The sequence below is a fragment of the Poecilia reticulata genome, chromosome 8, assembly GCF_904066995.2.
Source record: "Poecilia reticulata chromosome 8, P_reticulata-male-v2, whole genome shotgun sequence".
Taxonomy (NCBI): Eukaryota; Metazoa; Chordata; class Actinopteri; order Cyprinodontiformes; family Poeciliidae; genus Poecilia; species Poecilia reticulata.
Window position 1 is genome coordinate 22,824,388 of NC_088837.1, and position 27,585 is coordinate 22,851,972.

At 38.9% G+C, this 27,585-nt stretch overlaps 1 protein-coding gene and 1 pseudogene across 3 annotated transcripts; both read left to right on the plus strand.

Annotated features, from left to right (window-relative positions):
- The first annotated feature begins 21 nt into the window (after positions 1 to 21).
- On the plus strand, positions 22 to 26,331 carry map3k3 (mitogen-activated protein kinase kinase kinase 3). 3 transcript variants are annotated; one of them, XM_008416309.2, is made up of 17 exons: positions 22 to 1,281; positions 6,080 to 6,160; positions 7,309 to 7,430; positions 8,954 to 8,994; positions 9,403 to 9,502; positions 10,803 to 10,916; positions 11,075 to 11,195; positions 13,177 to 13,310; positions 14,493 to 14,566; positions 14,724 to 14,791; positions 18,535 to 18,630; positions 18,722 to 18,883; positions 20,292 to 20,440; positions 21,031 to 21,162; positions 21,840 to 21,969; positions 22,043 to 22,220; positions 22,512 to 26,331. In XM_008416309.2, the coding sequence occupies exons 2-17, from the start codon at positions 6,157 to 6,159 to the stop codon at positions 22,738 to 22,740; spliced, it is 1,854 nt and encodes a 617-aa protein (XP_008414531.1). In that variant the 5' UTR covers positions 22 to 1,281; positions 6,080 to 6,156; the 3' UTR covers positions 22,741 to 26,331. The 3 variants fall into 3 exon arrangements, with proteins under 3 accessions (XP_008414531.1, XP_008414530.1, XP_008414532.1); XM_008416308.2 differs by having other exon boundaries at positions 22 to 1,276; XM_008416310.3 differs by lacking the exon at positions 22 to 1,281 and adding an exon at positions 4,844 to 5,038.
- LOC145552695 (5.8S ribosomal RNA) lies at positions 10,182 to 10,333 on the plus strand (annotated as a pseudogene).
- Positions 26,332 to 27,585: the final 1,254 nt, after the last annotated feature.

The following is a 27,585-nucleotide window of genomic DNA, read 5'->3' on the forward strand; positions in this document are numbered from 1 at the left end:
TCAGTGTCTAAATGTCTGGCTTCATCTGAATATTCACAAAATGTAACTTCAACTTTCAATAAATCTCAATTTTCCGTTACTCTTGAACGCCTCACGCACGTCACAGAACGTCTCCGCCCCACCAATAACATGCGCGTCCCCGCGAAAAGCTATCTACCGAGTAACAGCGCGTCCCCGCATCTTGACGGCGCTAATTTGGATAGTTTGTCAATCAGGAATTCCTCCGGGAGCAACTCTGAAACATTTTTAAACGTGTGATCGACCGAGAGTCAGGCATTTTGGTTAACAATGGACACCACCTCGGCTAAACGGCTTCCGTGACTTGTTGGAGGAGTAGTAGCGGGTTCCGGTGGCGATATTTTGTGCTGTCAGGAAGTTTGACGTTTTCGGTTGAAGAGCGTTTCTTTGGTTTGTTTTGGTTGTGGAAAAGCTGCGGTTTAGCTAACTCTACCGCCATAAACCCCGGAAAATTCGTACTATCCCACCACCTGATTTAACTACGACTTGTTAAACATTCTTACTTTTAAAGTTGGTGAAGTTTTTTTGGTGATTAAAGCCACTTTGGATTCGCTAACATACAGTTGGGTCGCGTTACAGAGTAACGGTTGTTGTTTCTTATATTGTTCTTAAAGTGTTTAAGTTATTACTATATGACGTTACTTGATGAATTTAGTTCATTTGTGCATTTCTTATAGGCCCCCGAAAAGAATGCAGCCAGTCATATATTGAACAAAAAAAAGGAAAATCTACAGATTTAGCAGGAAGGCAGGCTATTTTAATCACGGAAACTGTCCGGGTTTTCCCTTTGGATAGCTCGCAAATGGATTTAATGGATGCTACACAGCAACTGCTACATCTAGTCTGCTGGTTTTTGTTATAGAAAAAAAAAGCCTGAAAAATTAGAAGTGACTCTCTCGATCATGTTTTGGAAATTTAAGTTTTCCAAAGATCCGAGGCTGCAGCGGCCTCAGCCGGAGCACTTAGATGTAGGGTTTTCCATATAGGATTATTGTCTTTTGAGCTCAAATTGTTGTTAAAATACCTCTAAAAAAGACAATATTAGTGTGTTTTTGTTGTTGATCTTCGGTGAAAGAAGGCGTACCCCCTTCATTTGGGGGGGTATCCAGCCCCTCCATGCCGCCTTCACTCTCACGCCTTCTCCCGGGTGTTTTGGTCTGATGGACGTCCACACCTCCGGGACAAATTACTCCAAATCCGCCCAGAGACGCCGGTGACCGGGTCGGTTCCGAGCGGGAGGGGTTACCTGAGACTCTAGGTGAGGTAAGGTTGTGACGCGTTCACGATCTAGTTGACAAAAGAAGTATATGGTGCATTTAGGTTCCCACCTTTTTTGGGTAAACTAAACATGTTAATAAAAGAAAATATAAAATAATATATATTTTTGCAGTTTATTTTAAATTCAAAATGGTAAAATAGTCTTAAAAGTTAGACATAGTCTTAGAAGCACCAGGAGCATGCATCTTTTATAACATATTTATTTGTACATGTTTTTTTGAAACTCATGATATTGTGACAGTAGGTTATGAGAAACGACCAATCAGAGCCAGGAGGTGGGTCTTAGTGCTGTCGGATAAAGCTTTCCTGTAACAGTAAGTTGTTTCTTCTCCATCAGCACATTTAGCAGCGAGTACACAAGTTGATTGGCAGCACTAAGACCCTCCTCCTGGCTCTGAAAGGTTGTTTTCTTCAGGAAGAAGGCAGAGGAAATCAATCTTTTCACAGATTTTCTATCTCATAGCATATTGTCATGACTTGCAACACCTGTCCCTGAATGCCAAGACCTTGCATCTTTTTGATGCATCCTTGCACCGCTAAGACCCGCCTCCTGGCTCTGATTGGTTATTGTAGCACTGAGAGAATGCAGAGGAGCTTGATTTCTTTTTTCACAGATTATCCTTCTCATACCAAACTTTAACGACATGGGGACAGTTGTAAAACAAAAAAAGATTAAAGCTACATCCTGTAGCTTGAAAGGCTTAGTGTATCTAAAATTAATGCCTTAAAATGATGTCAATTCTTTTTTCATGGGTCTTACATTTTGTCTTATCAGGACCATTAATCTCATATATTTTATGTTTTATTTTGGCTTTTTTGTGGATTTTTTGTTTTGTGTCGTTACTCAAAAAAGGCTGATGCTGCCTCTACCACTAACATAGTCTTGCTAGCTAGCCTGCTAGCTTTTTTTGCATCCATCATTTATAAGTTTAAATTTATCTCTACTTGTCTGGACAAAAGTTGTGCATTTCTGTGGTGATACAGGTCTTAAATTCCTTTGATTGTTGATCTTAAAAGGTCTTAAATTTGAGTTGGTGTTATGTCTTTCTGACATAATGCTCCTTTAAATATCACAACTTTATCCATGACATTTCTGATGTGTTCCTTGGACTTCCATCACAGAAAGTTACCGACTGGTGCCCTTCATAAATCAACATCGTTTTGGTTTTCAATTAGCCATTGAGCAATGGGAGCCAATGATGTTGCCAAAGCCAACACTTGGTGCAGGTTGACCTGGGAATATTTAAAAACGTTTCGTCTTCTAAACCAAAGCACCTGAAATATGATAGAGACCTGAGGAGACCAAGGGGTTTCGCTGAGAAACCATGAGGCCAGACGCATCTCTGGTCTGAGAAGGGGAGGGAAAAACAGCCTCAGACTAAACATTTCTCAAAAGCAGACAGAGGAGAGAGGGCAGAGGAAAATCCATGTAAATCCTCCTAGTCCTGGAAATGCGATACAAGGAAAATAAAGCAGACACAGCTGACTCAAGCAGCCTTGTTCTCAATTGAATTCCCGGCATTCCACATTGGGGGGTCATTAAAATCGGTTCAAACTGGGGTGACAAGAGGGGCAGCTCTTGACAAAGAGCCTAGGCTTTGTGTGACTACAACAAAGGAGTTTTCTTTAAAGATGAAGTAGTCTCACTGATGTCTGCAGCCAAGGAAAGAGACAATGGCTCTATGTTACCTCAAGTTACCCGACACGGATAAAACGGTGAGAATCTCACACTTCGTAAAGTTCACGACCTTTCATGGTGTATAAAATACCAAATTGGAAGAGTTGAAAAGATTTCGCCGCCCGCTCCTTTGGCAGATATGAGAGCAGCGGAAACTTTAAAGCAGCGCGGTCACGCTCTGCCAGCCGCAGTCGGACATACCCAGCATTCCTGTGGGTGATTATTACCCTGAAACCCGCGGCTTCACCAAGGTGCCTCAGGTGCTGGTGCCACTCACTTTGGGTACAGAGCATTTGTTGCTTTGTCGCTAGGGTGGTTGCAAGTTATTGATTAAAGAGTTAATCTGAAGTTGATTAATCTTACTGATTGATTTAGGATTAAATCATAAATGGCCATTTTCTGAAAAAATCTGAATTTTCTCTTGTATCAAAAGGTCAGTGTGTCTAATACTGCCAGAATATGAAATGTATATATTTCTCACTTTATTAAGCTTTCACAAAGATTGCTGAATAGAAAAATACAATATGAAAATAATAAAATAAATGAACTACAACGGTGCACTGGAGATATTAAAGATAAGGGGAAAGAGTAAATTTCTGCCTGAAAACTCATAAATTTCCAAGGGAAAACAAGGAAAGTAAAAAAATTTTAGAAATGAACATAAATTTTGAAATTCATTGAAATTATTTTGTAGAATAAACTTGGACATTTTCTGAGTTTATAGAGTAAAAAAATTGACTTTTTGAGCCTGGAAAGTTTCACTTTCTGTGAAGTGTTGACGTATATTTCAAAACAAAACGGTATAAAGTGCATTTTACATCCCAGAATGGATTCTGATTGGACTTTTTCCTCTTTTCTTTTTCTGGCATGTCTCCACCATCTTTATTTCTGTATCAACAGCTCCAGTTAAGAATGACCAGTGTTGCCCTCTTCTGGATGGAGGCCAACAATGTTCTTACTTTATAAATTGGAACAAATTTTAATCTAATAAACAATTAATTGACAATTAATTGTAAGCTGATTAACTGTTTGCATTCCTAGTCATCACTATTTTTAGTTAAACTACATTTTACAGTTTTGGGTGTTTGTTTCTGCATTACAAACCCCAAAAATGGCTCAAGGTTATTTTCACTTTATGTACTTTAGTTTTGTGGTTTGATGGTTTTAGTCGTTTTGATGATCCGGTTTTGTCGGACAGATGTTCTCACGTTTAGCTTCAGAGTACTTTGGTTTACGGAGGAGTCCGTGATCCGTTCAGTGATTGCACAGTGCCCAGCTCCTGTGGCTACAAAACGAGCCCAAACAGTCGTCCTTCCACCAATGCGGTTGCCAGGTGTTTGTGATGATTTGCTATGTTTGATTTTATCCAAACATGGCACTGTGTAGCACAGCCAAGCATCTCTACTTTTGGCTGATGTATCCAAAATGTTTTGGCCCATGTAGATGTAACTTTGCAAGCCCGAATTGTTCTCCCACATTCTTTTTAGAGAGAAGAGGCTTTCTCCTGGCAACTATTTCAAAACAAGCCATCTACTTCATTTTTCTAGCAGTCGTATTATGAACTTTAACATTTAACATGCTGAGATTGAGCTCCTGGGTTTTGGGAATTTCTCTGAATTTGTAGAGATTTCCCTTCCTTGGAAGAGCTCCAGATCTCCTCACTGGAACCATGAGAGAGAGACTGTTTAGAAATATCTTTCTTTGGGACACAAACAATCGACTTGCAGTTAATTGTCTATTAATAGTTTATTAGATTAAAATTTGTTCCAATCGATTAACTAATAACATCCGCTTAGACATTTTTTCGGTGTTGTAGTTTGGCCGCCGTCCAGCAGAGGGCGCCGCTAGTCATCCTTATTAGAGGAGCCGTTGAGACCAAAACAAAGATGGCGGAGATATTTGTAAACGGTAAAGAGGAACGGTCCAACGGAGTCCCGTGTGGGATGCAAAAGCACTTTATGCGGCTCTGTTTCGACATGTAAACACTCGACCAGCTTCAGTTATCGCCTTAATGGCGCTGATTCAGCTTTTCCATTCAAAAATGTCTGATTTGCTAGTACGAAGGTGAGGATAAAATGATGTCACAAAAACCGAGCATAATGTAGAAAAATTGTAACATGATAGAAAAAGACGTGACGCCAATTAGCAATTTGAGGGCTGTCTAAGTTTAATAATATGAGAAAATCATAGTTTTCTGTTTATTTAGTCAGTATTTAATACAGCTGACAAAAATTTTCAAATACTAGATTTAAAAAAAATCTATATATTATAAAAAATGTAGCCGTTCATGTCAATCATCTTGATGCAAGCAAAATTCAGGTTTATAAGAAAATGGCCGGGTAACGTTCACACATTAAAAGGCAGGATGACTTTCTTCTCTTATTATTATATAAGCACATATGTATATGTTAGATCATACATTCTGGTATTATAGAAATGGTCACCTGCTTATGATCAGCAGTTTGAAATCTGTATGCTTTTACACATCTGAGGTTAAACAAATTTAAACCCCAATATGCACCAGAAATATCAATTTTAATGATTTTAAAGAGGGTGTGTGTTTTATTTCAGTACATGATGCTGTTGGTGCCGTCAACAGGGCTGGATATATTGCCCTGTTAAGTTGAGCAGTAGATTTATGACACGGCTTTGGGCTGGTTTTGCTGCTCGTGCAACCAGAGCTGCTCAAACCTGGTTTAGATTTTTAAAAATGGCAGAAAACTGCTCATAAAGAATTCTTCTCATAGGAACAGAGCCAGAGCGATTGCTGCCAGTGCAGCTTGAATGTCAGCCGTTTCCAATTGCCGTTCTTTCTCATGGGCATATTTTAGCATGCGCTGGACACATTTTCATTCACTCTGACTTTCATTCAGTCAAAAATGTTTTGCTTTGGTTTCTGGAGTCTTGGGTTTCTCCCCTGCAAAATCCAAAGCCTTTTTGTCATTATAAAGGCCTCATTATCTCTTTGGTTGTCGTAAATAAAGCAGTGGTTTAGGAATTATTTGCACACTTTTAACTTTTTAACTTCTTTTTCTCATGCTGTTATGTCCTGCCTGACTCATCTGGAGATATTAACCTAACTAACTGCAGCATTTCCCCCTGCAGGCTGTGGGTGGTCTGGTACATCAGAGGCATCAATCTGAACCCTGGTTTGTGGACCCCGCCTGCACAACGCTGCCGCAATGAGTGAGTCTGATGTTAAACAGGCATTTCAGTGCACAGTTTTGACACAGCACAAGATAAAAACAGTTTCAGCAGAAAGCATCGGTCCGGTTTGAGCAATCAGCAGCTCCAGACTCTCAGGTGAAGGATTGGGTTCTGGGTCCGGTTCCCTCAGCTGCCCTGGGGCTGTATGATGTCTTTCCAAGCTACACAAGAGGAATATTTTCTCTTCGTGAGTTCGCACAGCCAAGGCAGAGTTTCTTCAGAGATCAAACATGGGAAAAAATGCATATCAGAAACGGCACAGTCCTTCCCTGTCTCTCAGAAAACCCAGTCAAGGACGGTTTAGATTATGGGTTAAGAAAGCTGACAAGATGTCCATTTCACCTTTTAGGGCTGAGTGACTTGAGAAAATGCACATCCATCTTTAATAGTGTTTCTTGAAATCCTTGAAAGTGCTTGAGTTTCAATGAGATGTTTTAAAGGTTTGGAAAATGTTTCATTTTTTTTTAATGAAGTGCAATTTAACGTTTCATTAAAAGCCTAAATTTGGAAAACTTTTACATTTGAAATCAGATATTTTGAAATGCCTAATAAAAATAAAAAAAATTTCCTTAATCAGACTAAACTTTTCATGTTTTAGGTCAGTTAGAATTACCTAAATTATTTTGCAAATTCCAGAAAGCCTGTCGAGTTTTCTCAGATTATTTTTAAGCATTTAATTTGAGCAGAAAGATTAACCTTAACATAACAAGTTTGGATTGTTTCAATGTTGTGAATGTTTGTTATTCCTATGTGATCTGTGTAATTAAATATTTTTTACACAAAAAAAATATTGGGGTATTAATTGTTAAATTAGTTTTTTGTTCTTGCTCCAGTCAGGTATATTGATGATGAGAAAAAACATTTCTAAACATAAAATGTTGTCATATTTTAGTTTACCTTCTCCCTGCTGTAGGATGCTGTCACAAGACATTAATAACATTAATAAATTGTGTATTGTAGTGAATTGAAACGGTTTTTAGTTCGGTTGTATTGCTTTAAACTCTAAAGTGCAGTGCTGCGCTGCTTTTCCTTGAAAAGTGCTTGAATTTTACTGTGGGTAAAGTGCATGACCCCTGTGTTATGCATGTTCTCTGATTTCTGTTTGTGTTTCGTTGGGCTGTCGTCAGATGAGAGGCAGGCTCTCCACTCTATAATGAAGGACCTGGTTGCCCTCCAGATGACGCGACGACAGCCGGTGTTTTCCTACGACAGCGGCAAGCCGAAGACATCAACACAGGCCAACAGACAGGTGCGGCACCACCATTCAGATGATGATTAAAATCATTCCCAACTTATGAGAAGGATTCAAACACTCATTTAACTCATCCTCAAAATCAAAGGCTTTAAAGTGACCTATTATGCTTCCTTGAACAGATTAGGATGAATCTATGGTCTATACAAAACACAAAATCAGTCTTCAGTCATGAGATTTTGGTCTCATCAGTTCAGTTCCTGTCACTTTGAATCTGCATTAGCTGCTGCAGGCCACGCCCCCAACTCAACGTTTACATTCGCTCATGAAAATGGCTGCAAACAAATGCTCAAATATACAAACATACAGCTTTGAAAAGCAGAAGTGGAGCCTCCTTTACATCCAACATGAATTCAGCAAGTGGTTTCTGGATGATAAGTCAACAACGAAACGCTTGACTTTTCCAGCAGCCATTGTACAGCTCATACAGCAGTAAACTGCACCAAGTGTGTTGGGGTTGCTAGGTAACATGCTGGGGTTGCTAGGTAACGGTGCAGTGACTTAACAATTGGCAGGTTTTTGAAACTGCTCATTTCCCAGACGCCAAAAAACATTAATTGCCAAAAACTTTTCTTTTAAGTTCTTGTGTTTTTTCTTGGAAACAATAGAGACACAAAGTAAAGTATAAAATAGTTCAAAATGTGAATATTGCATAATAGTTCCCCTTTAACAACAGAATGTTTGTGACAAAGTACTTTCTCCTTCAGCCCAACAAGTTTGGATTTCTGTCAAATGTAGAAAATTCAGCTTTCAAGTGATGATTTCATTTATTCAGTGAAATAATCAGTTCAATCCAACCCCATGTGAAAAAATTGTTAACTTAACAATACATATTTTGTTTTGGAAAGCTGAGTTCGGTTGCACATTTATGCAGATGTTATTGATCATTGAGATCATGGAAACTTGACTGAGACACGTCAAAGCGGCTGGTCGTTGTTAAGAAGCTGTTTAACTTTTAAAGCACAGTATTTTTATTAAGCGTTTAAGATTGCAGATATCTCACTGAAAAGGTGCTTTGATGCGTATTTATTTACACAGGTGTGAGTTTCTAGCTTGAAACTCTGTGGAAGAAATATTTACAAAGTTTATTTTCATGTGCATTCACAAGCAAAACACAATTTGTACTAAAAAAAGAAATGCCAATGCTAAAAACATTTAAAATAATGTGCAACTTTGCATTTTAATGTCTGTAATGAATGAGTTCAGCTTCGTAGAGGCTGTCGGTTGTAGTTTGTTACCGTTGGATCCGTCTGCTTCCAGTCCAAGTTAACCTAAGCAGACACAGACTCCTGCTTTCTATTTAGATTAACCAATAACCTCTCCAAGCTCCTGCTTCAGAAAGGCTAATTAATATATCCCAGAAATGTAAACACAGCATTTGTGTTTTCCATGGTAAGATAAATGTCTGTCATCCCAAATAACCTTAGTAATTAGTGGAAAGACTGGAAGTGGGTTCTTGTAAATGCTGGAGGAAAGAAAAGAACTCCTTGACCTTACTGTTCGTTTTTTTTTTCTTTTAGGATGATGTCAGGATAAAGTTTGAATACTCAGGAGAGAAAAGGTGAGTTTACGTTGCTTTCTGTTTGCAGCTATGCATTAGCCGCTCTGCACATGTCGAGAAAGTGGAATATATTTCTATACGTTGGCGAGAGGGAGAGCCTGAACGTAAACGCGTTCCTGTCAGCATGCTGCTCTTGTCACATGTTCCAGTTCATGAGACGGAGCGCTCCAGCACTTTAATCTGAAAGGTATGTGAGCTGGAGAGTGGAAGGGAAAGTACTGTGGTTAGCATGTGGCTGCCAACACAAGCCACAAATATTTAAGGTGTACTTAGAAGAATCTGCACACACCGAAAAAAAAGGTATTTTCTTTGCACGTGTGCGTGTAAGTCAAGCGCTGTTTTCCTACCAGCTGGCATAAATCTGTTCCAGTCTTCCTGTCTGTGTGATTTCTTGCTTTTTCTGTGCAGGATCTTGGTGTTTGGGAGGCCAGTGCAGTTTGAGGAGATTCAGGAAAAGGTGAAGAGCGTCTTCGGCCAGCAGCTGGAGCTCCATTATATGAACAATGAGGCAAGTTTAGCATTTTTCACAGAGCAATAACACAAACATTTAGACTTTTTTAAAGGTTGCACTGATAACCCAACACAAAACTCAAGTGATTTCAGAACATGCAGTTTATTTTTAGTATTGTGCAACAAATGAATGTTCTCTGGGATCATGTTAATTATATTCCAGTCACACACATACATTTTTGTGTTAAAATATGATCAATATTAAGGATTACAGCTTGCATAATATTAGTAAAAAACAATAAAATTTGGATCAAACACAGATGAATATCTTCAAGTTAAGTTTATTTGTTTGGGACGTTTCGGAAACGAGGAAGTTTGAAATGCGTCGCATCATTAAAACGTCACACAGTTAATGATACATCCAATATGTTGATCAATTGGCAGCTCAAACCTGGTGGGTTTTAGCCTTGATTTAAAGGAACTCTGAGTTTCAGCTGTTTTTCAGTTTTCTGGAAGTTTGTTCAAAATGCTTCCGTTTTAGTGTTGGGTAAGAAAAGACTTTTAAAAAAGGAAGTCCTCCGTACTTTATTAAGCTAATTTATTTATTTATTTATTTATTTATTTATTTATTATTTTATTTATTTATTTATTTATTTATTTATTTATTTATTTATTTAAGCTAATTTTGTCAAACCCCCATTCTCTGAGCTTGTCCTCCACAACCACAACAAACAGACAACTCTTAGCGGTGGATCACTCGGCTCGTGCGTCGATGAAAACGCAGCTAGCTGCGAGAACTAATGTGATTTGCAGGACAAAAATTAAACCAGTTTTTTTTTCTGCAGAGTTTTAAATTACTTATTTATTACACATCACAGTAGAAGATGCTAATAAAGAAGAAAATAAGTGATGTTTACGGAAAAGGATTAGGGCCACTGGAAAAGATGCAGGTCAATTTAGACGTGCAATAGATAAATTGAGGTAAAACATATTTTAGATTATAGGCAAAAATGACAGAATGAGGAATGAAGGACAGGAAGAAAAAGAAAGAAGACTAATAAAATAAAAAGAGAGGAGCGAAAAAGAAACAATGGTCATAGTACATAGAACAATTACTTACAGCATAAGTTAGCTTCCTATGGAATTAAACATGTTCAATACTGTTTAAAATTTGAACTTTTTATTTTATTTTAAGATTCCAGTGTCTTGGAACACTGAGCTCAGATATATTTATCTCTGTCTATTTTTACATGAATCATGTATTTTTAGTCTGACTTAATTGGTTAACTTCACATTGAAGCATTTTAAAACCGCTGCTCCTGCTTTGTCTGCTTGTTTTCTTGATGGTCTCCAAGCAGATGTCCATTCCTCTGCGAGGTCAGGGTGACCTGGACAAGGCGATCGACCTGCTTGACCGAAGCTCCAGCATGAAGAGCATCAGGATAATGCTTCTTTCTCAAGAGCGCAGCAACGTAAGACCCGTTGCACAATGTACTTCTGTTAATCCCACGTTGTGAAAAACAGCTTCCTGATTATTTCTACGCAACACCGAGATGCTTTGAACCAAAAGTTCCATGGCGTTTTAAGAACGTTGGTTAAAACATTTCGTCTCTCCTCCCCGTAACTGCAGGCCTCCTCCAACTCTCATCATGGACAGTGTAAGCAGGTGAGGATCAAGGCCTCCCACTCCACTGGAGACGTCAGTACGGCGTACCAGCCCTCTGAGCCCAGAGGGCGCCACCTGTCGACAGGTAAACGGGTCACAAATCAGCCTTGTACTGTAGATCCCTTGCAGCGCCCCCCATCTGCCTACTGGAGAACAAAATGCTGCCCGCTAACGAGGACTAGCATTAGTTTTAGCTGTTAAGTTATCAATTTATCGCACAAAATCTTCAACGTACATGTAATATCTAAAAGAAAGAGGGATGCAGTGCTTTGCTACTGGTTATCAACACGACTACAACTAGATAAAAGATCAGGAAAAAGTTTTAATTAAGAAAAAACATTTCAAGGTCAGTTATGCTAGCTTGACTATGACAAACCGTAACATGTAGATGTGCTGCAGAATTCAGTGTGTTTCGGTTCAGTTCCAAAATACAGAAAAGGCGACCCACACACCAACTCTGACAGATCATCAGTAGAGCAAGTATTTCAATTAGCTAATCTACCACTGCAGTCTTAGATTAGCCAATAGCAGCGGTTGCTAATCTACCACACCGATCACTTATTAATAATCGCAAAATAAACATCAAGCCTGAAAACATAAAATGGTAACGGACTGAATGTTCTGTGTGCCTGAAATGTTTCCGTGTTTTTTGGTGTTTAAACCTGATACATAGTGGCGTCATTATCAGTTGCTATGGCAACTAGTCTGCGTGCAGATTAGCCGACGGAGAGAACGAGAAAAAAGTGGGTTTGAGTTGTTCTTCATCTGTTTTTCTGCGGTGCTTTGCTTTAAAATCATACCTACATCTCCAGGTTTCAGAACGTCAGCAGAGCAGGCGATTCTTTTACATGCTCAGTAACAGAATCGGGTTTTTGCCCTCCAGCACTGCATGAAACTTCCAGATGTAAACAATAACATGCCAGGGGCCTATGTATGCAGACAGGCAGCTGGGTGCTTTCGTTTCTTCTGTACAGTCTTCTTTTTTTTTTTTTCTGCTTCCCTTTCTCGCGTTGCATCCTCTTCCTTTTCCTTTTCACCATCACTTGACGCTGCCTGCTGGATTGCAGCCAATCAGATTGGAGAGTGCTATTACTTCGTTGGCAAGCGGTCTGGTTTTGGCGGTTTCTCTTTATCCTGAGGAGCAGAAAGGCTTTACAGCTTGACTTTATTGCAGCAGCAGCTATGAAAGCTTGAAGTTTTGTGTATGCAGGCTCATCTGCTGCATGTTTGCTTTGGGCTTTGAACTTCAGAGGAGAAAACTTAATTTGTAGCGTTTTAAAAGAATCATGTGTTTACATGGATTAAACTGCCTCTGTTTGTAGTTTTTCTTCTCAGAAATCAGACCTGCTTGTAAACTTTTGAACTGGCCTTCATTAGTTGTTCTCCAGGCTTTTTAAAAGTTAATCTTTAGTTGTTTTATTTTTTTTTACTCATTTTCACAAATTTTCTTGTACCTGTTGGATATTGTGAGGTCAAGAAACAAGAAATCATAAGAACAAGCGTTAGGTCTGATTAACACTATGCTGCAAAGGAACAGGGTCTAAAAGAAGCATTGATTAGTTTAATAAGTGATTATTTTGACAATTGAATAAAATAATTTACACTTTCTACAGATTTGTCTTTTAACCACTTAAACTTTTTTTTTATAAAACATTTGAAAAATATTGAAAGATTTAAAAGTTACCGTTTTAGGACTTAAGTAATCCAGATGCGTAACCTGAGTGCATTTTGAAAGATTTGCTCCATCTTTATGTTGATCTCGTTCAGTACGTCTAATTTTCGCCTGACGTCTCGTTGTTCAGGTAATGGGTATGAATGTTGTCTTCATACGGCTGGAAAATGGTCACATGCTTTTAAGAAATATTTGCAAATAAATTAAATAAGTTGGGTAATAATGGATGAGCTCACACCGTTTTTATATTTATACTCCTTACTGGTAAACAGTGACTTCCTGTTGCTCTGGGCTATAAATACGAAGCGAAACAGAGATGACATTCCAGTTTGTGTTTAACATATTACTAAATGTTGCATGTTGATTTTTTTTTTGTGTGTGTGTGTATTTAAAGGTTCTCAGAACACGGGTCGAAGTTCGCCGCCTCCTGGATACGTGCCCGAGCGGCAGCAGCGGATCGCCCGCCAGGGTTCCTACACCAGCATCAACAGCGAGGGCGAGTTCATCCCAGAAACCAGCGACCAATGCGTGAGTCATCTCCTCCGTGTCGAAGGAAGAAACGCACGCAGAGACGGGATCCACATGCTCTGCTCCGCTAACATAAACAGCCTTAAATGGGTTTTCTCATTAGAGCAGGACGTGGTAATGTGAGGAAAATAACTTTTTGTTTCTAAATTGCATTACTTCGCAAGAATAAACTTGCCTAAGAGGAAACGGGAGGGGCGTTCTGCCTTTCTGTTGCATCAGCAGTGTGCAATTCGAAGCCTGTCCGTGCAGAATGTAGTAATAATTGTATTTATTTAAACTTTCTAGGGCTGAAACAGTTAATTTATCAACTGTTAACTGGACTATGCACTTAAAAAAGCAGTTTGCTGCAAAAATAACTTATTTAGAGCAGTTATCAGTAGGCCTGTCACAATAACAAATTCTGCTGGATGATGAATTGTTCCAGAAGTTATTGTGATAAATGATAATTTTAAAGTAAAATAATGCATAGTAATAACTCAAGAACACGTTTTTAAGTATCAATAAACTTAAAATTCTAATGAACATTTAACACTGGAACTGGAAAACACTTTAAATATCCAAAATAAATAATAAAATAAAAAAAATAACAGAAATGACTAAATTAATTCTGAAGTTTCTGTAAACAAAATTATCCTTTAAAAACAAATTTAGACCAAAACACCAGACTGGAAACCTTTATTATCCAGTTTTTGGAAAAAAGAGAAAAGAAAAAAAAAACAATAAATTGTGCAAATAAAAATTATTGAGCTTGTTTTAATAGCTTATTGATTACAGACCTCAGTAATCAAACCAAAACTGAACAGTACATATTTACATATTGCTTTAAAGATAAAAACACGTTTATTTGTAAATATGTTTTGGCCAAAACTCCTCAGATGGTTCAGATTTAGTTTCAAACTGACTAAAGAAATGCTAAATAAAATGTTTAGTTTCTTGTTTAAAAAAGAAATTAAATTATTTGTTTGCATCATTTAATGCATTTCTAATATTGTATAAAAACAACTTGAGTAGTTAAATGAAAAATCTATACAGAGAGCCAATTTATTTCTGATTACTCGATTAATCGTCGGCTCTAAAACTGTGATAGTGAAGTTACAAAGTGAGACGGCACCAGATATATTTTGCAGAACTGTAAAAACTCTCAGTCTGTGTTCAGACGGGTTTTGGTTTTGGTCTGAACAGGTGCTGGATCCTTGGAGCAGCGCAGAAAATTCAGTTTCTGGCAGCTGTCAGTCCCTGGACAGCAACTCAGAAAGGTAACAAACAAACCGCCTGTTGAATCAAATTTTACCTCAACCATGCTCCATCTAATTTTATTCCTTCTTCTGCTACATTTCCGGAGTTATTGGCTGATTTTATTATGATTATAGTCTTAACAACGTTTATTTTACAAAACCTTTCATTCTTCTGCAGCCCTTCGCTGAGGAAGTCACGGATGCACAGAGCCAAGAGTTACCCAGATAACCGGCAAGAAGTGTCAGGTGAGAGAAAACATGGAGGTTTTCTGCAAGAGTGCACAAAAAATTACACTCGAGTAAAAGTAGCACTACTTCAGCATATTTTTACTCGAGTCAAAGCAAAATTACATCATCAGATGGACCAAAATATGAAGTTATGAGGAAATGTTGGTGCTTTTAAAGATCAAAATGAAAATGATTCCTATAAGTCACAATTTATTACAACAAATGGCAAAATAAGGCACAAAAACAAAACTGTTTATTAATACTGTTGTTGTTGTTGTGGAATAAAGTGTTTGTTCAATAAAAAGTAAATTGAACTGTACAGCAGAGTAAAAATTACCTTAAAAGTGAATTTTTCTCCAAAACGTTACTCAAGTAAATGTATCTAGTTACTGCCCAGTGTCTGTTACTACCCAATAGTAAGTCCCGCCCACTCCTCACAACTCTTTGGACTCACTACGGCCCAGTTCTCTGTCTAACAGGTCCGGAAAATCCCCAGAAACTCGGGTCTTACCCTAGCGATAGTTTGTGGAGAATAATCTGTTTAAACTGGGGTCGGAAAGGACTCGTCTAGCTCTGACTACCTTCGATCCAAAAGTTATGACCTTTTACAGTTGAGGAGCAATCCGCTGAGTAGCACTCACAGCGACATAACCCCTACAACCACTCCTGTTAACGGTAGCTCCCTTCCTAAAATAACGGCACTTGTTAACGGCTAGATTAAATTTAGTGACTTAGATTTAAGTCCCAAGGTCATTATTTTAGTTTTGGCTAAAAGCAACCTATAAAACATTCCTACTTTTTCCTCCCAGAATCAAACTTCATAGCTATTTCACAACCATCAAAGAACTTTAAGGTGACTCATTAATTGAATGTCCACAACATCTTTTAGATTTTCTTAAATGCTAATTATTTTATTAGTAAGGCAATTTTGCAAGGGTCAGTACAGCTTAATTCAGTAGCAGAAATAATCAAATAAGTAAAATCAATAATCTAGCCTATCTTTCCCTAATGCTGACACTGAGAACTAAAAAAGGGAAACTTTGAGAGAGACGGACAGAGTTTGGCATTTTGAACCCCAGAACTGGCCTGATGATGAAGAAGGTGTTGCAGCAGCAGGAGGTTCCCAGTACAGGAAGAGTACTGACTTAGAGCGGCAGGTCTCAGGCCTCAGGGTGACTTCCTCATGCGCGTAGCGGTCCTCAGCTTCTTGTCTTGCAGCTCTGTAGCTCCTTTCTACCCGTCTCACGATCTTTCTGGTCCCACGGAAGGAACACACCAGTTCTTCCTCTTTGCCTTTGTTCTTTGCCTTTGTCTTTATCTTCATCTTTGCCTTGGTCTTTTTCTTTGGGGGTCTGAACCCAGCTGTTGAGAGAAGTGCGATTTGAAGCCACATGTTGCGGGGCTAACGGGTTGGTCCCCATGTGCAGAACAGTCTTCGGTTCTGTGGCCCCGACTCTTCTTCAGCTGCAGAGTTCTTTGTCCATCTCCGTCTTGGCTCGAAGCTGCCTGAAGGATCCAACCAAAGATTCCTCTGTTGCACCCACCTTATAAAGGGTTTATCCACCTTTTGGTGCGTTTGCATTGGCTAGCTTTGTTGCTGTGCCTGTCTCATTGGCTGACTGCTTGGACAGATGATCTCATCTCCATCACCCTGGAGACCTTATGACCGGATCTCTGTTCTAATGTCCCCAAGTTGCTCAACAGTTCCTCCTACCTCTGTTTCCTGCCCAACCTTTTCTTAGGCAAGTTGAAGTTTAGCAATAAGGCGTTGTCTTCTCCGTTCTCCTATCAGTTCCTATTTTCCCCTGTCCTTCCACCTACCATCTACCTCCTACACAACATCAGTGACCTTTAATTACAGTTACAACATTTTACACCTTTTCAAGTTCAATGTCAAATCACATTTATAACCTTTTAGTTTATCTGATTCAACATTCATTTATAATGTTATAATAACCATAACTTATTAGTTACTCTTATTATAATCATAATGTGAGTTATTACAGACACTTCTGACAAGAAACCAATAATAATCCATTATTCTAATTATCTGATATCATGTTACAGTTACTTGTTTCACCTTTAAGTACTTCCACAAGTGTAAGAGTAAGTGTAAATATTCTTATAATCAAATCAACATCAACCACTGGTTAAACCAATATTAATTATTGCCATAATTATAAGTCATTATTTTAAGTATTTTACTGTGGGTTTTATCCAATTTCTCAAAATGTTTAGATTTTATTCTTTAAAAACCTTTAATGCTTTAAAATAAGGAATGGTCTGAATTATTTTTAGACTGATGCAAGAAATAAACTTCCGCTTTTCTTCAGGAAACCAGCTTCCTGTTTCATGACTCTCTTTCTGCCTGACTTTGATTTTTTATGATTAAATATTAAAAAGTAGAATTAAAGCAAAGTTTGCAGGACACAATAACAACACACACAACCAGATTCATTTTATTACCGTCTGACTCTACTGTTGGGTCTTGATGTCACCTATGTCATTAATTTTAAGGTAATTTTATTTATTATTACTATTAAACTAAAATCTCCAGCATGGGGAAGTGGGATGAGCTCGACTTTTCTCGACACCAGCTATAGTTATATTTGCATCTCTATAATTTATAACATTTGTGTGTTAAATTCAAGTTTTATAACTCAATGAAGTTGTAAGTTGTTTTATTATTTCGGCTTGGAAAATTAACAATTCAAATCCATCATTAAACACTAAATTTAACATTACTTCACAATAAAATTACTCGGGTAAAATTTGACAAACGGTGTAGTAAAAATACCCCTAAAAGTACTTTTCTCCAACATGTTGCTGCTCAGATAATTGTAGGTAGTTGCAACCCAGCTCAGATTTTAACCTGCTGCAGCAGAGATCAGAAGGAGCACTGCAGAAACACAAAATCTTAGCGAGTATTTTTGTCTTGGTTCAGGTGCAAATATCTTGGTGCACTTGAAAAAAATAAAAAATAAAATAACTTGCATGTAACTGTTCAGCAAGAAATAAGTGCTTGTTTTAAATCAGTACTTCCTTGATATCGATTAAAAAGTGCTAGTTCCACTGGCGCTGTTACCTAGCAACCCCAGCCAAGCCCAGCCCGTTACCTAGCAACCCCAGCCAAGCCAAGCCCGTTACCTAGCAACCCAGTTCTAGTTCCATTGGCAGGTTACTTCACTTATAACATTTTCCCATTTTTGTAGTTAGTTTTGTCTTATTTTAAGTGAACTAAGATATTTATGCTAGAAACTGGGCCAAAAATACTTGGAAAGATTTTGTGTTTTTGCAGTGAGGCCAATGCTGACATAAGCAGAGATTTTATCCTTTTACTTTTGAAAGCGTGACTGCACAGTGGCGCAGTAGGTAGAGCTGTTGCCTTGCAGTAAGAAGGTTCTGGGTTCGATTCCCGGCCCCGGTCTTTCTGTATGGAGTTTGCATGTTCTCCCTGTGCATGGTGGGTTTTCTCCGGGTACTCCGGTTTCCTCCCACAGTCCAAAAACATGACTGTCAGGTTAATAACCTTAAAATCTCTCTCCAAATTCTCCCTAGGTGTGAGTGTGTGTGTGCATGGTTGTGTGTCTCTGTGTTGCCCTGCGACAGACTGGCGACCTGTCCAGGTGACCCCGCCACTCGCCCGAAACGTTAGCTGGAGAGAAGCACCAGCAACCCTCCTGACCCCACTAAGGGTGTACAGAAAATGGATGGATTTTTGAAAGTGGTTAGATGATCTGTGAATTTTTGTCTGTTTTCAGACCGGGAGAATCACGTGTATGACAGGGTAGCAGGGAAGGGAGGCACCTATCCTCGCAGGTATCACGTCTCCCTGCATTGCAAAGACCACAGTGAAGGTATGACAAATATCGCCAGTCACCTTTATCAGCGACTGGATACGACGTTTCTCTCTTCATTTTATCGACTGTCTTCTGTCGCTTCCTCCAGGTCGTCGAACGTTTCCGCGCATCCGTCGTCCCCAGGGAAACCTGTTCACTTTGGTTCCCTCGAGGCGATCGCTGAACGGCAGCGAGGAGAGTCTGGGCAGCTGGCAGCAGATCGACACGCAAGGCCGACTGCGACCGCACGATCGCTCTGTGTCCCACAAGTGTAAGTACCGATGAAATGTCCTCCGGTTTGGATTTTAATCTTTCTTTCACCGACAGAATGATGATGATGTAATCAACCTCATTTGATTGTGACGATTAATCGATTAATCGGATAAAAAAAATTCTATAGATTTTTATTTAACTGTTTGTTTTTTTAATACAATATTAGAAATCCACCAAAATATGAAGATAAACAAACTTTAAATAAGAACATAAACATATAATAATACGACTTTCCTTTTGTACATTTGGTTACAACATAAATGGTGTTTTCATCTTAAATGCATCATATACATGTATGTTTTTATACATATAGTGGTTTCTGCTTAGTTGCTGCCCTGAATATGTTGTTTTCTCAGCAAAGACCCTTTTCTGAGTTTGTATAGTCCAGTTATTGATTAATCAATTGCTAGATTAGTTGGTGATTATTTGAATAATCAATTAATCACAATTAATCCGATTAATCGTTTAAAAAATAATGTATTGTGAACCAAATCTCATTCTGAAAGGAGGTCAAGATGGGCAGAGCTGACCGACTAAAACCTCATTATCTACAATCAGTTTTGAGCAGAAAAGTCTAATGAACACGTTTTGATCATCCCATAGATCAGTGGTCCCCAACCTTTTTATTACCGTGGACCGGTCAAGACTTAGAATATTTAGCTGCGGCCCGGAGAGGGGGTGGGGGGGCGAACGGTCAGATAAGGCTTCTGCATGTTGATGTTCCCGCTAAATCCTGAATATACCCAATTTGGGTTGTCTTGGCCCTTTTATCGCAGCCTGTGGGGACCACTGCCATAGACCATCGGTGTCCAAACTTCAGGCCAAGAAAATAACAAAACTCGAATAAACCATTTAAAGTTGCCCAATTTTAAATATATATATACATATATATTTTATTTATTTTTTATTTTTTGTAGGAAAGGGATAATATTCCTCACACTCATCAAATGTAACGTTTGTTACTGGTTTTCTCAGTTGTTAGTTGTATGATGAGTTTGTATTTAAAGTATTTGAAATGCCTTGCTGCTGAAATGAGCTATAAAGATAAACTTGATTGATCATAGATGCAAAACTACAAATTTTGCACATTTGTGGTCACTTTCTTTCAAAACACTTAATATATTTAGTCAAATGTAATAAATTAAGTAGAAAAAGTGTGGCGAATAATACTTCCTCATGCTGGATGGGCTAAGTTTTGTATCATTTTTAACTGCTTTTTTGGGGGCTGCAAAAACTCTGCCCAAGTGCCACAAATGGCCCCTGCGCCACACTTTGAACACCCCTCACAGACACCCATCCAACCTGTTCAACAAAGCGCAGTAGGCCACCTTGAAGGGGGGAGAAATGCGTCGTAAGTGAAGAATCTGTTGACGGCAGATTGAATGTGTGTGTTTGTTTCCTCTCAGCGCCCAGCGCCCCGGTGACGTGGCGCCGCGGGAAGCTTTTGGGCCAGGGTGCGTTTGGTCAGGTCTACCTCTGCTACGATGTGGACACTGGGAGAGAACTGGCCGCCAAGCAAGTCCAGTTTGATCCCGACAGTCCTGAAACCAGCAAGGTGAGATAACCGCTGGACTGTCAGGCGACTGAAATGTCAGTTTAAGCTCAAGGCCGTGACTTTATTTTATCTCCTAATTAAGAATAGCCCAGCAGAAAGTGAACGAGCGGAATCCGTGGTGGAGGTTTTCTCCCCCCTCTTCCTTATTTTAATGTCTTTTCCTGTTTGCCGAAGAGAAAACATGCACTGTCACTTCCTGTATCCTCGAGGTGCTGAGTATCGCAGCAGCCGAGGGTCAGGACCGCCTTGACCTCCAGTGACCCTTTCACACCCCCACCCCCTCCGCTCGGCCCTCTGCAGATCCGAATCAGTCGTTACTCCAAACTGGGCTGTGTGCTGGGAGTTTGGGATTAGTCTGTGTCTCTGACTTCCCTTTCTGTCCTCTGTCTCTGCTGCGGCCTCATTCTCAGAGGTAAACACAGGAAAACTGCTGTCGAAGCGTTTGGTTGGGATCAAAAATACTTTAGCTTCCTTCTTCCAGTCCAGGTCGTTGGGTCTGTCCAATAAGCTTTTATTCTTAAATTGAAAGTGTCTTTCTAATCTGTAATGTGGGATTTCTGTCTGTCTGTCTGTCTGTGTGTTTCCTGCAGGAGGTTAGCGCGTTGGAGTGTGAAATCCAGCTTCTGAAAAATCTGCATCACGAGCGCATCGTCCAGTACTACGGCTGCCTGAGGGACCACAACGAGAAAACTCTCACCATCTTCATGGAGTACATGCCCGGGGTGAGTCCTGGGGGCAAACGCACCTCTTTACATTGGGGTCAGATCAGCCACTCATTTTGCAGCTGAAAATTAAACTGTCCAGTCACATCGTAATAAAAATCTGCAAACCAAAGTACAACAACGATGCAGAATTCACAACATGTACTTTGAATGAAAGCAATGTTAGGTTTGCAGTTTAACATCAACGTCTGATGCTTATTTACGTGTTTAGAGGTTTAGCATTAGCTTCTGCAGTATTAAACATCTTAGCGGTTTAATGTTAGCTTTTATAATTAACATCTGTATCAACCTACTGTTAGCTTTTGCTCATTTTTTCATGCTTTTATAAATTTCACATTAGCTTGTGCTAATTTCTTTATGTTTAGCAGTTTAGCTCTCGCAAAGCTAAGATTCTTGTTTAGCGGATTAGTGTTTAATGAATGTAGCTTTTTGGTTAGTTGTGGCTAATTGCTGCTTATTAATATTAAAGAGGAAACCGGTTTTCAAAAGTTTGTAATAATCCCAGTAAATGTGGTTGAAATGTGACAAAATGCCAAAAACCTCCAAGAGGTAAAGACATGCGGACATTTCTTCTGCACTGCTATTAGGAATTATTGTACCTGGTCAGTGATTTTGTGTCCATGTCCAGTGAATTAATGGACGTTGTCGTCTTTAAACGACGTTTTCTTCTCCTTTAGGGTTCAGTCAAAGATCAGCTGAAAGCTTATGGGGCCCTGACAGAAAACGTTACCCGCAAATACACAAGACAGATTCTGGAGGGCATGTCCTACCTGCACAGTAACATGATCGTGCACAGAGACATCAAAGGTAGTTTTAAAACACAGATTTCAGTCTCACATCAGTCAGAAATGGGTCTGATTTGATGAACTGTCGCTGCCAGGAGCCAACATCCTGCGGGATTCAGCGGGAAACGTGAAGCTGGGAGACTTCGGCGCCAGCAAGAGGCTGCAGACGATCTGCATGTCTGGAACCGGCATCCGCTCTGTGACCGGCACCCCCTACTGGATGAGTCCCGAGGTGATCAGCGGCGAGGGATACGGCAGGAAAGCCGACGTCTGGTGAGACGCTCAGTTTGGTTTCTCTCCGCAGCAGAGTGACATCATCGCACTGTAAAAACACACAGAGACCCAGTTAAGTTTCTGAAATGGTGGAACGAACACAGCTACGCAGCTGTTCAGTATGAACAGTTAGAGCCGCTGATTTCCAGTCAACAGGTCATTACAGATTCGGTGTTCTCCCCAGAGGCCCATCAGCATTCCATCATAACGTCGTTATGTTTCTGTGGTATTTAGATGAAACATGCGATCCTTGTTGCAGCTTGTTGAGCCGTAAAAATGTTTCCCCTGCAGGAGCCTCGGCTGCACTGTGGTCGAGATGCTCACAGAAAAGCCGCCGTGGGCCGAGTTTGAAGCCATGGCGGCGATATTTAAGATCGCCACGCAGCCGACCAACCCGCTGCTCCCGCCGCGCGCCTCGGACCAGGCCCGGGACTTCATCCGCTGCATCTTCGTGGAGGCCAAACACCGGCCGAGCGCCGAGGAGCTGCTGAGGCATCCCTTCTCCCAGATCCAGTGCTGAGTAAGACCGACTGAGCGTCGCACCACCATGTGCCTCAAAAGGAGACCCAGTCTTCACACGGAGGAACTCCTGAAAATCTGTGCTCCGGGTTCCAGCGCTGCTGTTCCAGGAGCTTCCACAAGGGGGCGCCAAATATTTACCCACCAGGCTGCTTAACTCGACACAAAACTCTCTTCAGAGGAAACATCAAGTCACGGTTCATGTTTACATACGAGTTAAAAAATGCATGGACTTTAACTGTGCCAAAGAGGTTTTCTACAAAAAACAGAAACATTCAGACGATTCTTTAAGCTACTTTCCTGTTTTCAGCCTCTTCAGATCAAAACACCAAGGTATTAAATCCAGGAAGCTCTTTTTGTTGACGTCCTGAATAAGGTGTCATGCACCAAAGCTAGTGGGACCAGTTATTAATTCTATGAATTATTATTATTATTACATTTCTGTAGACCTAAACCCTTTATAAACCCTCAAATTGTTGATAGCATCACTTAAAGCTGCACTTTTCTAAAAGTAGCAACATCAATTTCAATCAAATATTTATTTTTAAAAGTATTCTTCACTTTTTGACCTAATAAAAGTAATTCCAGAAAACAACGGCTTAAAATTGAGGCTTACAAATAATAATAATAATAAAAAGGTATTTATTTTAGAAAAGCACTTAAATACACAGTGGAGCTCACTACATCTGTTTAATGCTGTGGTTTTTATTATACAAATGTTTCTACCTTTAATGTAACGCATGTCCTGGATAATTCAACTAAAAAACTGATTTTAACACAAATTTGTTGGAAAATTTAATAAAAGTGAAAAAAAAATGTTTGCACACTTTTAAAAATGTTTAATCTCTTCCTGATTTAGTTTTACTATTCAGCCCTCATAAGTTCAAAGGCAGATAAAGAAAAAAAAAAACAGGAGTGATGAATAAAAATCAAAAAATTGCTAGAAAATATTCTGAAATGTTTAGATCAATTTCAGAAATTTTCTAGAAAAATCTTACATTTTAGGGGGTTTTTCTAGAAAATTTCTGCGATTAATCTCAGTTTGAGTTTTTTATAGCAAATTTTCAAGTTTTTTAACTCAGAAAATTTCTGAAATTTTTGGCGTGAATTAAATTTATTTATTTATTTTTTCTATTTACTGTCACAGTTCACACCAACCATCAGTTTGATCTTATTAACTCCAAATACTTTTTTTTAACTTTACCACATTTGTGTTTTTTTAGTTTGGTCCAGCTTTAAATTTGATATTTTGCAATGCATCAGATTTTTTGTTCCCATAGTTACGGGTGATGTCATCACGCCGCCATCTTAGTATTCACTATAAAATAAGACTCTGTTTAAAAAAACCATTTCAAAACTTTTAAAATTCTCTTTATCCGACTGCATCAGACTTTTAATATTTTAAAAATAGATTAAATATGTTCAGTCTTACAGCATATTTCACAAAAAGCCATTTTTATTAATAATCTCTCCAGTATTTACCATTTGACCAAGTGCCAAAATAAAGTATAAAAAACAAAAATATACTTCTAGTTTTTTAGAAACTAAAAAGTCTTAAATAAAAAGTTTATTTTTGTCTAAATTGTGTGTCTGGCCCAGACGTTGTTGACTGATTATCCTTAATTTAGGATCATTTTCAATCGGATGCACTTTTATTTTTTTGATAACTGGATTTTGTGGGGCTGATTTCAATTTTTTTTTTTTTATGTTTTTATTTCAAATGTGAATTTTTTTTATTTATAGCCCCATGACATCCAAGTCTGATTATCGTAAGGAAATACACATATCTATAAATATCTATTTTTATATTTCGACTGTATCAAATCTGTTGATACTTTTAGTTTTGTTGAACGAAAGCAGCTGGTTTTGCAGACATTTCAGAATCACATGTTGTAATTTAGAAACGGGGGAGAACGAAGTCTGGCTGTTTGGCTCAAACTCCAGTTCAACAAATTAAACCACAGCCAGTGTTAAACGTCAGGAAGCATTTTTACCAAATCTAGTGGCTCAACATCAGGACTAAGATCTGATCTGCGGGTTTTTTGTGCACCTGTGATTTTCTAAACTCTGATTTTCCTGAGTTTAGCCAAATCGGATCAAGTTTTATCTGCCTGTTTGTGGGTTTTTCTGTGGAATGTTGCTCTAAATTATTATTGGAAAATCAGGTTTTCTAAAAGAAAGCTGGAATATCTTGGTGCGATGCCACTTGACTTGCTGTTTGCTGGCGCTTGAGAAGCAGCCAATCCAGGAGCAGCTTTCGTTTTCCTTGATGCTGATTGGCTGTACTTGAAAACTGTAGATGCTAACTCCTCTTAGTTCTTAAACGGTTTCCACTGTGCGTATTGACACACACTAAGTTATATTTGGCGTTTGCAGTATTAAAATTAGATGTTAGCTTTTCGCTGCTGTCTCGAATACCAGGACTCCTCTGTATTTTGTTAGAAGAAGAAATGATGTCATACTTTGTGTTTAAGAGCAGTTATTTCTTTTAAAACAGACACTATAATATTTCCATTTAAATCACATTTACCATCTTATGTTTGGGGTTAGCACAGTTAGCAAAGCTAACTCTTAGCATTCTCTTGTCACTAGAGAATTTATTGCCTTATCTTAACTCTAAGATTCCTGAGGGATAAAAAGGAACGGATGAAACACAAACTTGGTTAAATTACATTCCGGCTTGCTAAACCAGACTTAACCAAACTTAGCATAACTTAGCAAGATCCAAACTTAGCATAGCAATTTAGCTAAGCAAATTTCAGCCAAACTTAATGTGATTTAGCTAGGTTTAGCATAATTAGCTAAATTATGTTAAGTTTTTAGCCAAACAGTGCAATGTATCTAAGCGCAGTTCATTCAAAAATTGTTTTGATGTAGCTAAACGTAATTTAGCCAAACTTGGCTGAATCGTGTTCAGGATTCCTTCGTCTTGCTCTCTCTCACCGTCTCACAGCCTGAATGAACGTCAGACATTTCTCAACATGTTGTCTGTTATTAACCAGCTTTATACATGTCTACATCCTCTGGTTCCTGTAAACAGCCAACATTGATTTGCACATAGAAAAGTGTTAGCTTGACTCGGACCAGTCAGTCAGATGCAGTGAAAACTCATCAGGCGTCATTGAAGATGTGTGTTAATGAGCCAAAGACGGCCTGGAGCAGAGCCGACGCTGGATGCCAGATTTCGCTCTCCATCCCCCGTGACGACTTTGTTTTCCCCAGGGTTCAGATGACATGTCCAGCTTTAAATTATGGGCAAATAACAACAAACATATGCGTATAAATGGGGCTGCTACGCCTTAAAGGCAGCTAAATAATGTTTAAAACGAGTGTTTTATTTAAGGAGGAACCCTGGGACGGGCAAAGGAAAACGAGCTAGTTGTTAGAAATGTTTCTACATATCCAAATGTAAAATATGTGATGTTTCATGACAAGACTTGCAGTGCAAAGTCGAATGTATCAAACCTATTTTACTGCTACGACGTTTCGTTTTCTGAATGTATATGTAGATGTCAACTATATTAAAAAAAAAACGTTTTTCTCTTTAATGAATCTCAACATTTAGACTGAATTAAAGAAAACGGGAGACGAAGGGACTGATGGATGCACCGTTTCTTTTCTTCCCTTCCCCTCCTTTTATCTCCTCTCTCTTTCGCCCGTTAAATGAGGAGAAACAGGAGGCAGTCACAGGAAGAAGGGATTTTTATGGCCGTGTCTGCCTGCGTGTGGAGAAAACAGACAGACGCTTTGTCTCAACTGTAAGGGAAATCTAATCCGTCAGTTCATTTTTAAACAACTGCAGGGATTAACAGATTATTAATAACCAGAAGAAATAACTAAGAAAAGAGCAAGACTCAGTTTACTTGGGTAAAAATTATGTGAAGTTTATAGCATCTGCTACAACCTGGGTTCCCTTTAGTGATGCAAGTTTCAGTTCAAAGTCAATATCACATTTATGGAGCTAAAAATAGAAAATATGTAAATTTCCGTGTATAAGTTCCCATGTGTGAAATGGTTTAATGAGGCACAGCTGGTGAAAAAGTTAATTACTAAAAAATTTATTTTGTTTTGCTGTGGCTATCAAAATGGTCGTATTCAATAAATGAGAATATAGATGAAAAATTAATCAGTTTCAGCAACACATTGATTACTTACCAAAAATTACACCAACAGTTCAAAAATGTGACTTAATGAAACACATGGGTTTAAGTTTTTTTTTTTACTATTTAATCTGGCATATAATCCTAATCAGAACCTGCTCAAATTTATCGATTATCATTGATTATTTCTCAGTAAAAATCAAATTAATGCATCAGAAACTTGAAGCGTTTCATCCAAACCCACAGAGTCGTGTGATAATCATTTTGTTCCCATTTTCTCCAGAGTTAAAACATCAGTTTTGTTGTTTCTAAATTAATATGAACCTGTTTTCTTTGCAGTATTTGAAGTCTGAAAGCTCTGCATCTATTTTTTTATTTTGAGCAAATAAATACTACATTTCTGCTGGTCATGTCAGCGACATGTTGTCAGTAGTTGGAGGACATTGTTCATTTTACTAAAACATAAACCTGTTGGTATTGTGGTTCTGGTGTGATGCTGTGGTCCGGTATGCAGGTCTGTCTGAGCAGCACATTCCTGCTGACAGGCAGACTGGAGCTTTGGGCTGAACCGGGCTCTCTCTCTCTCTCTCTCTCTCTCTCTCTCTGTGTCTCTGTTTGGACCTGCTGGTGCTGAGTCATACGGTCCGATCCGGTTAAACCCGCCTGCTCTTTACATCAGGCCTTCGATGTCACAGCTCTGATACGGTTCTGATTTGTTTGTTTCGAAGACTCGTTCATGTTTTCTT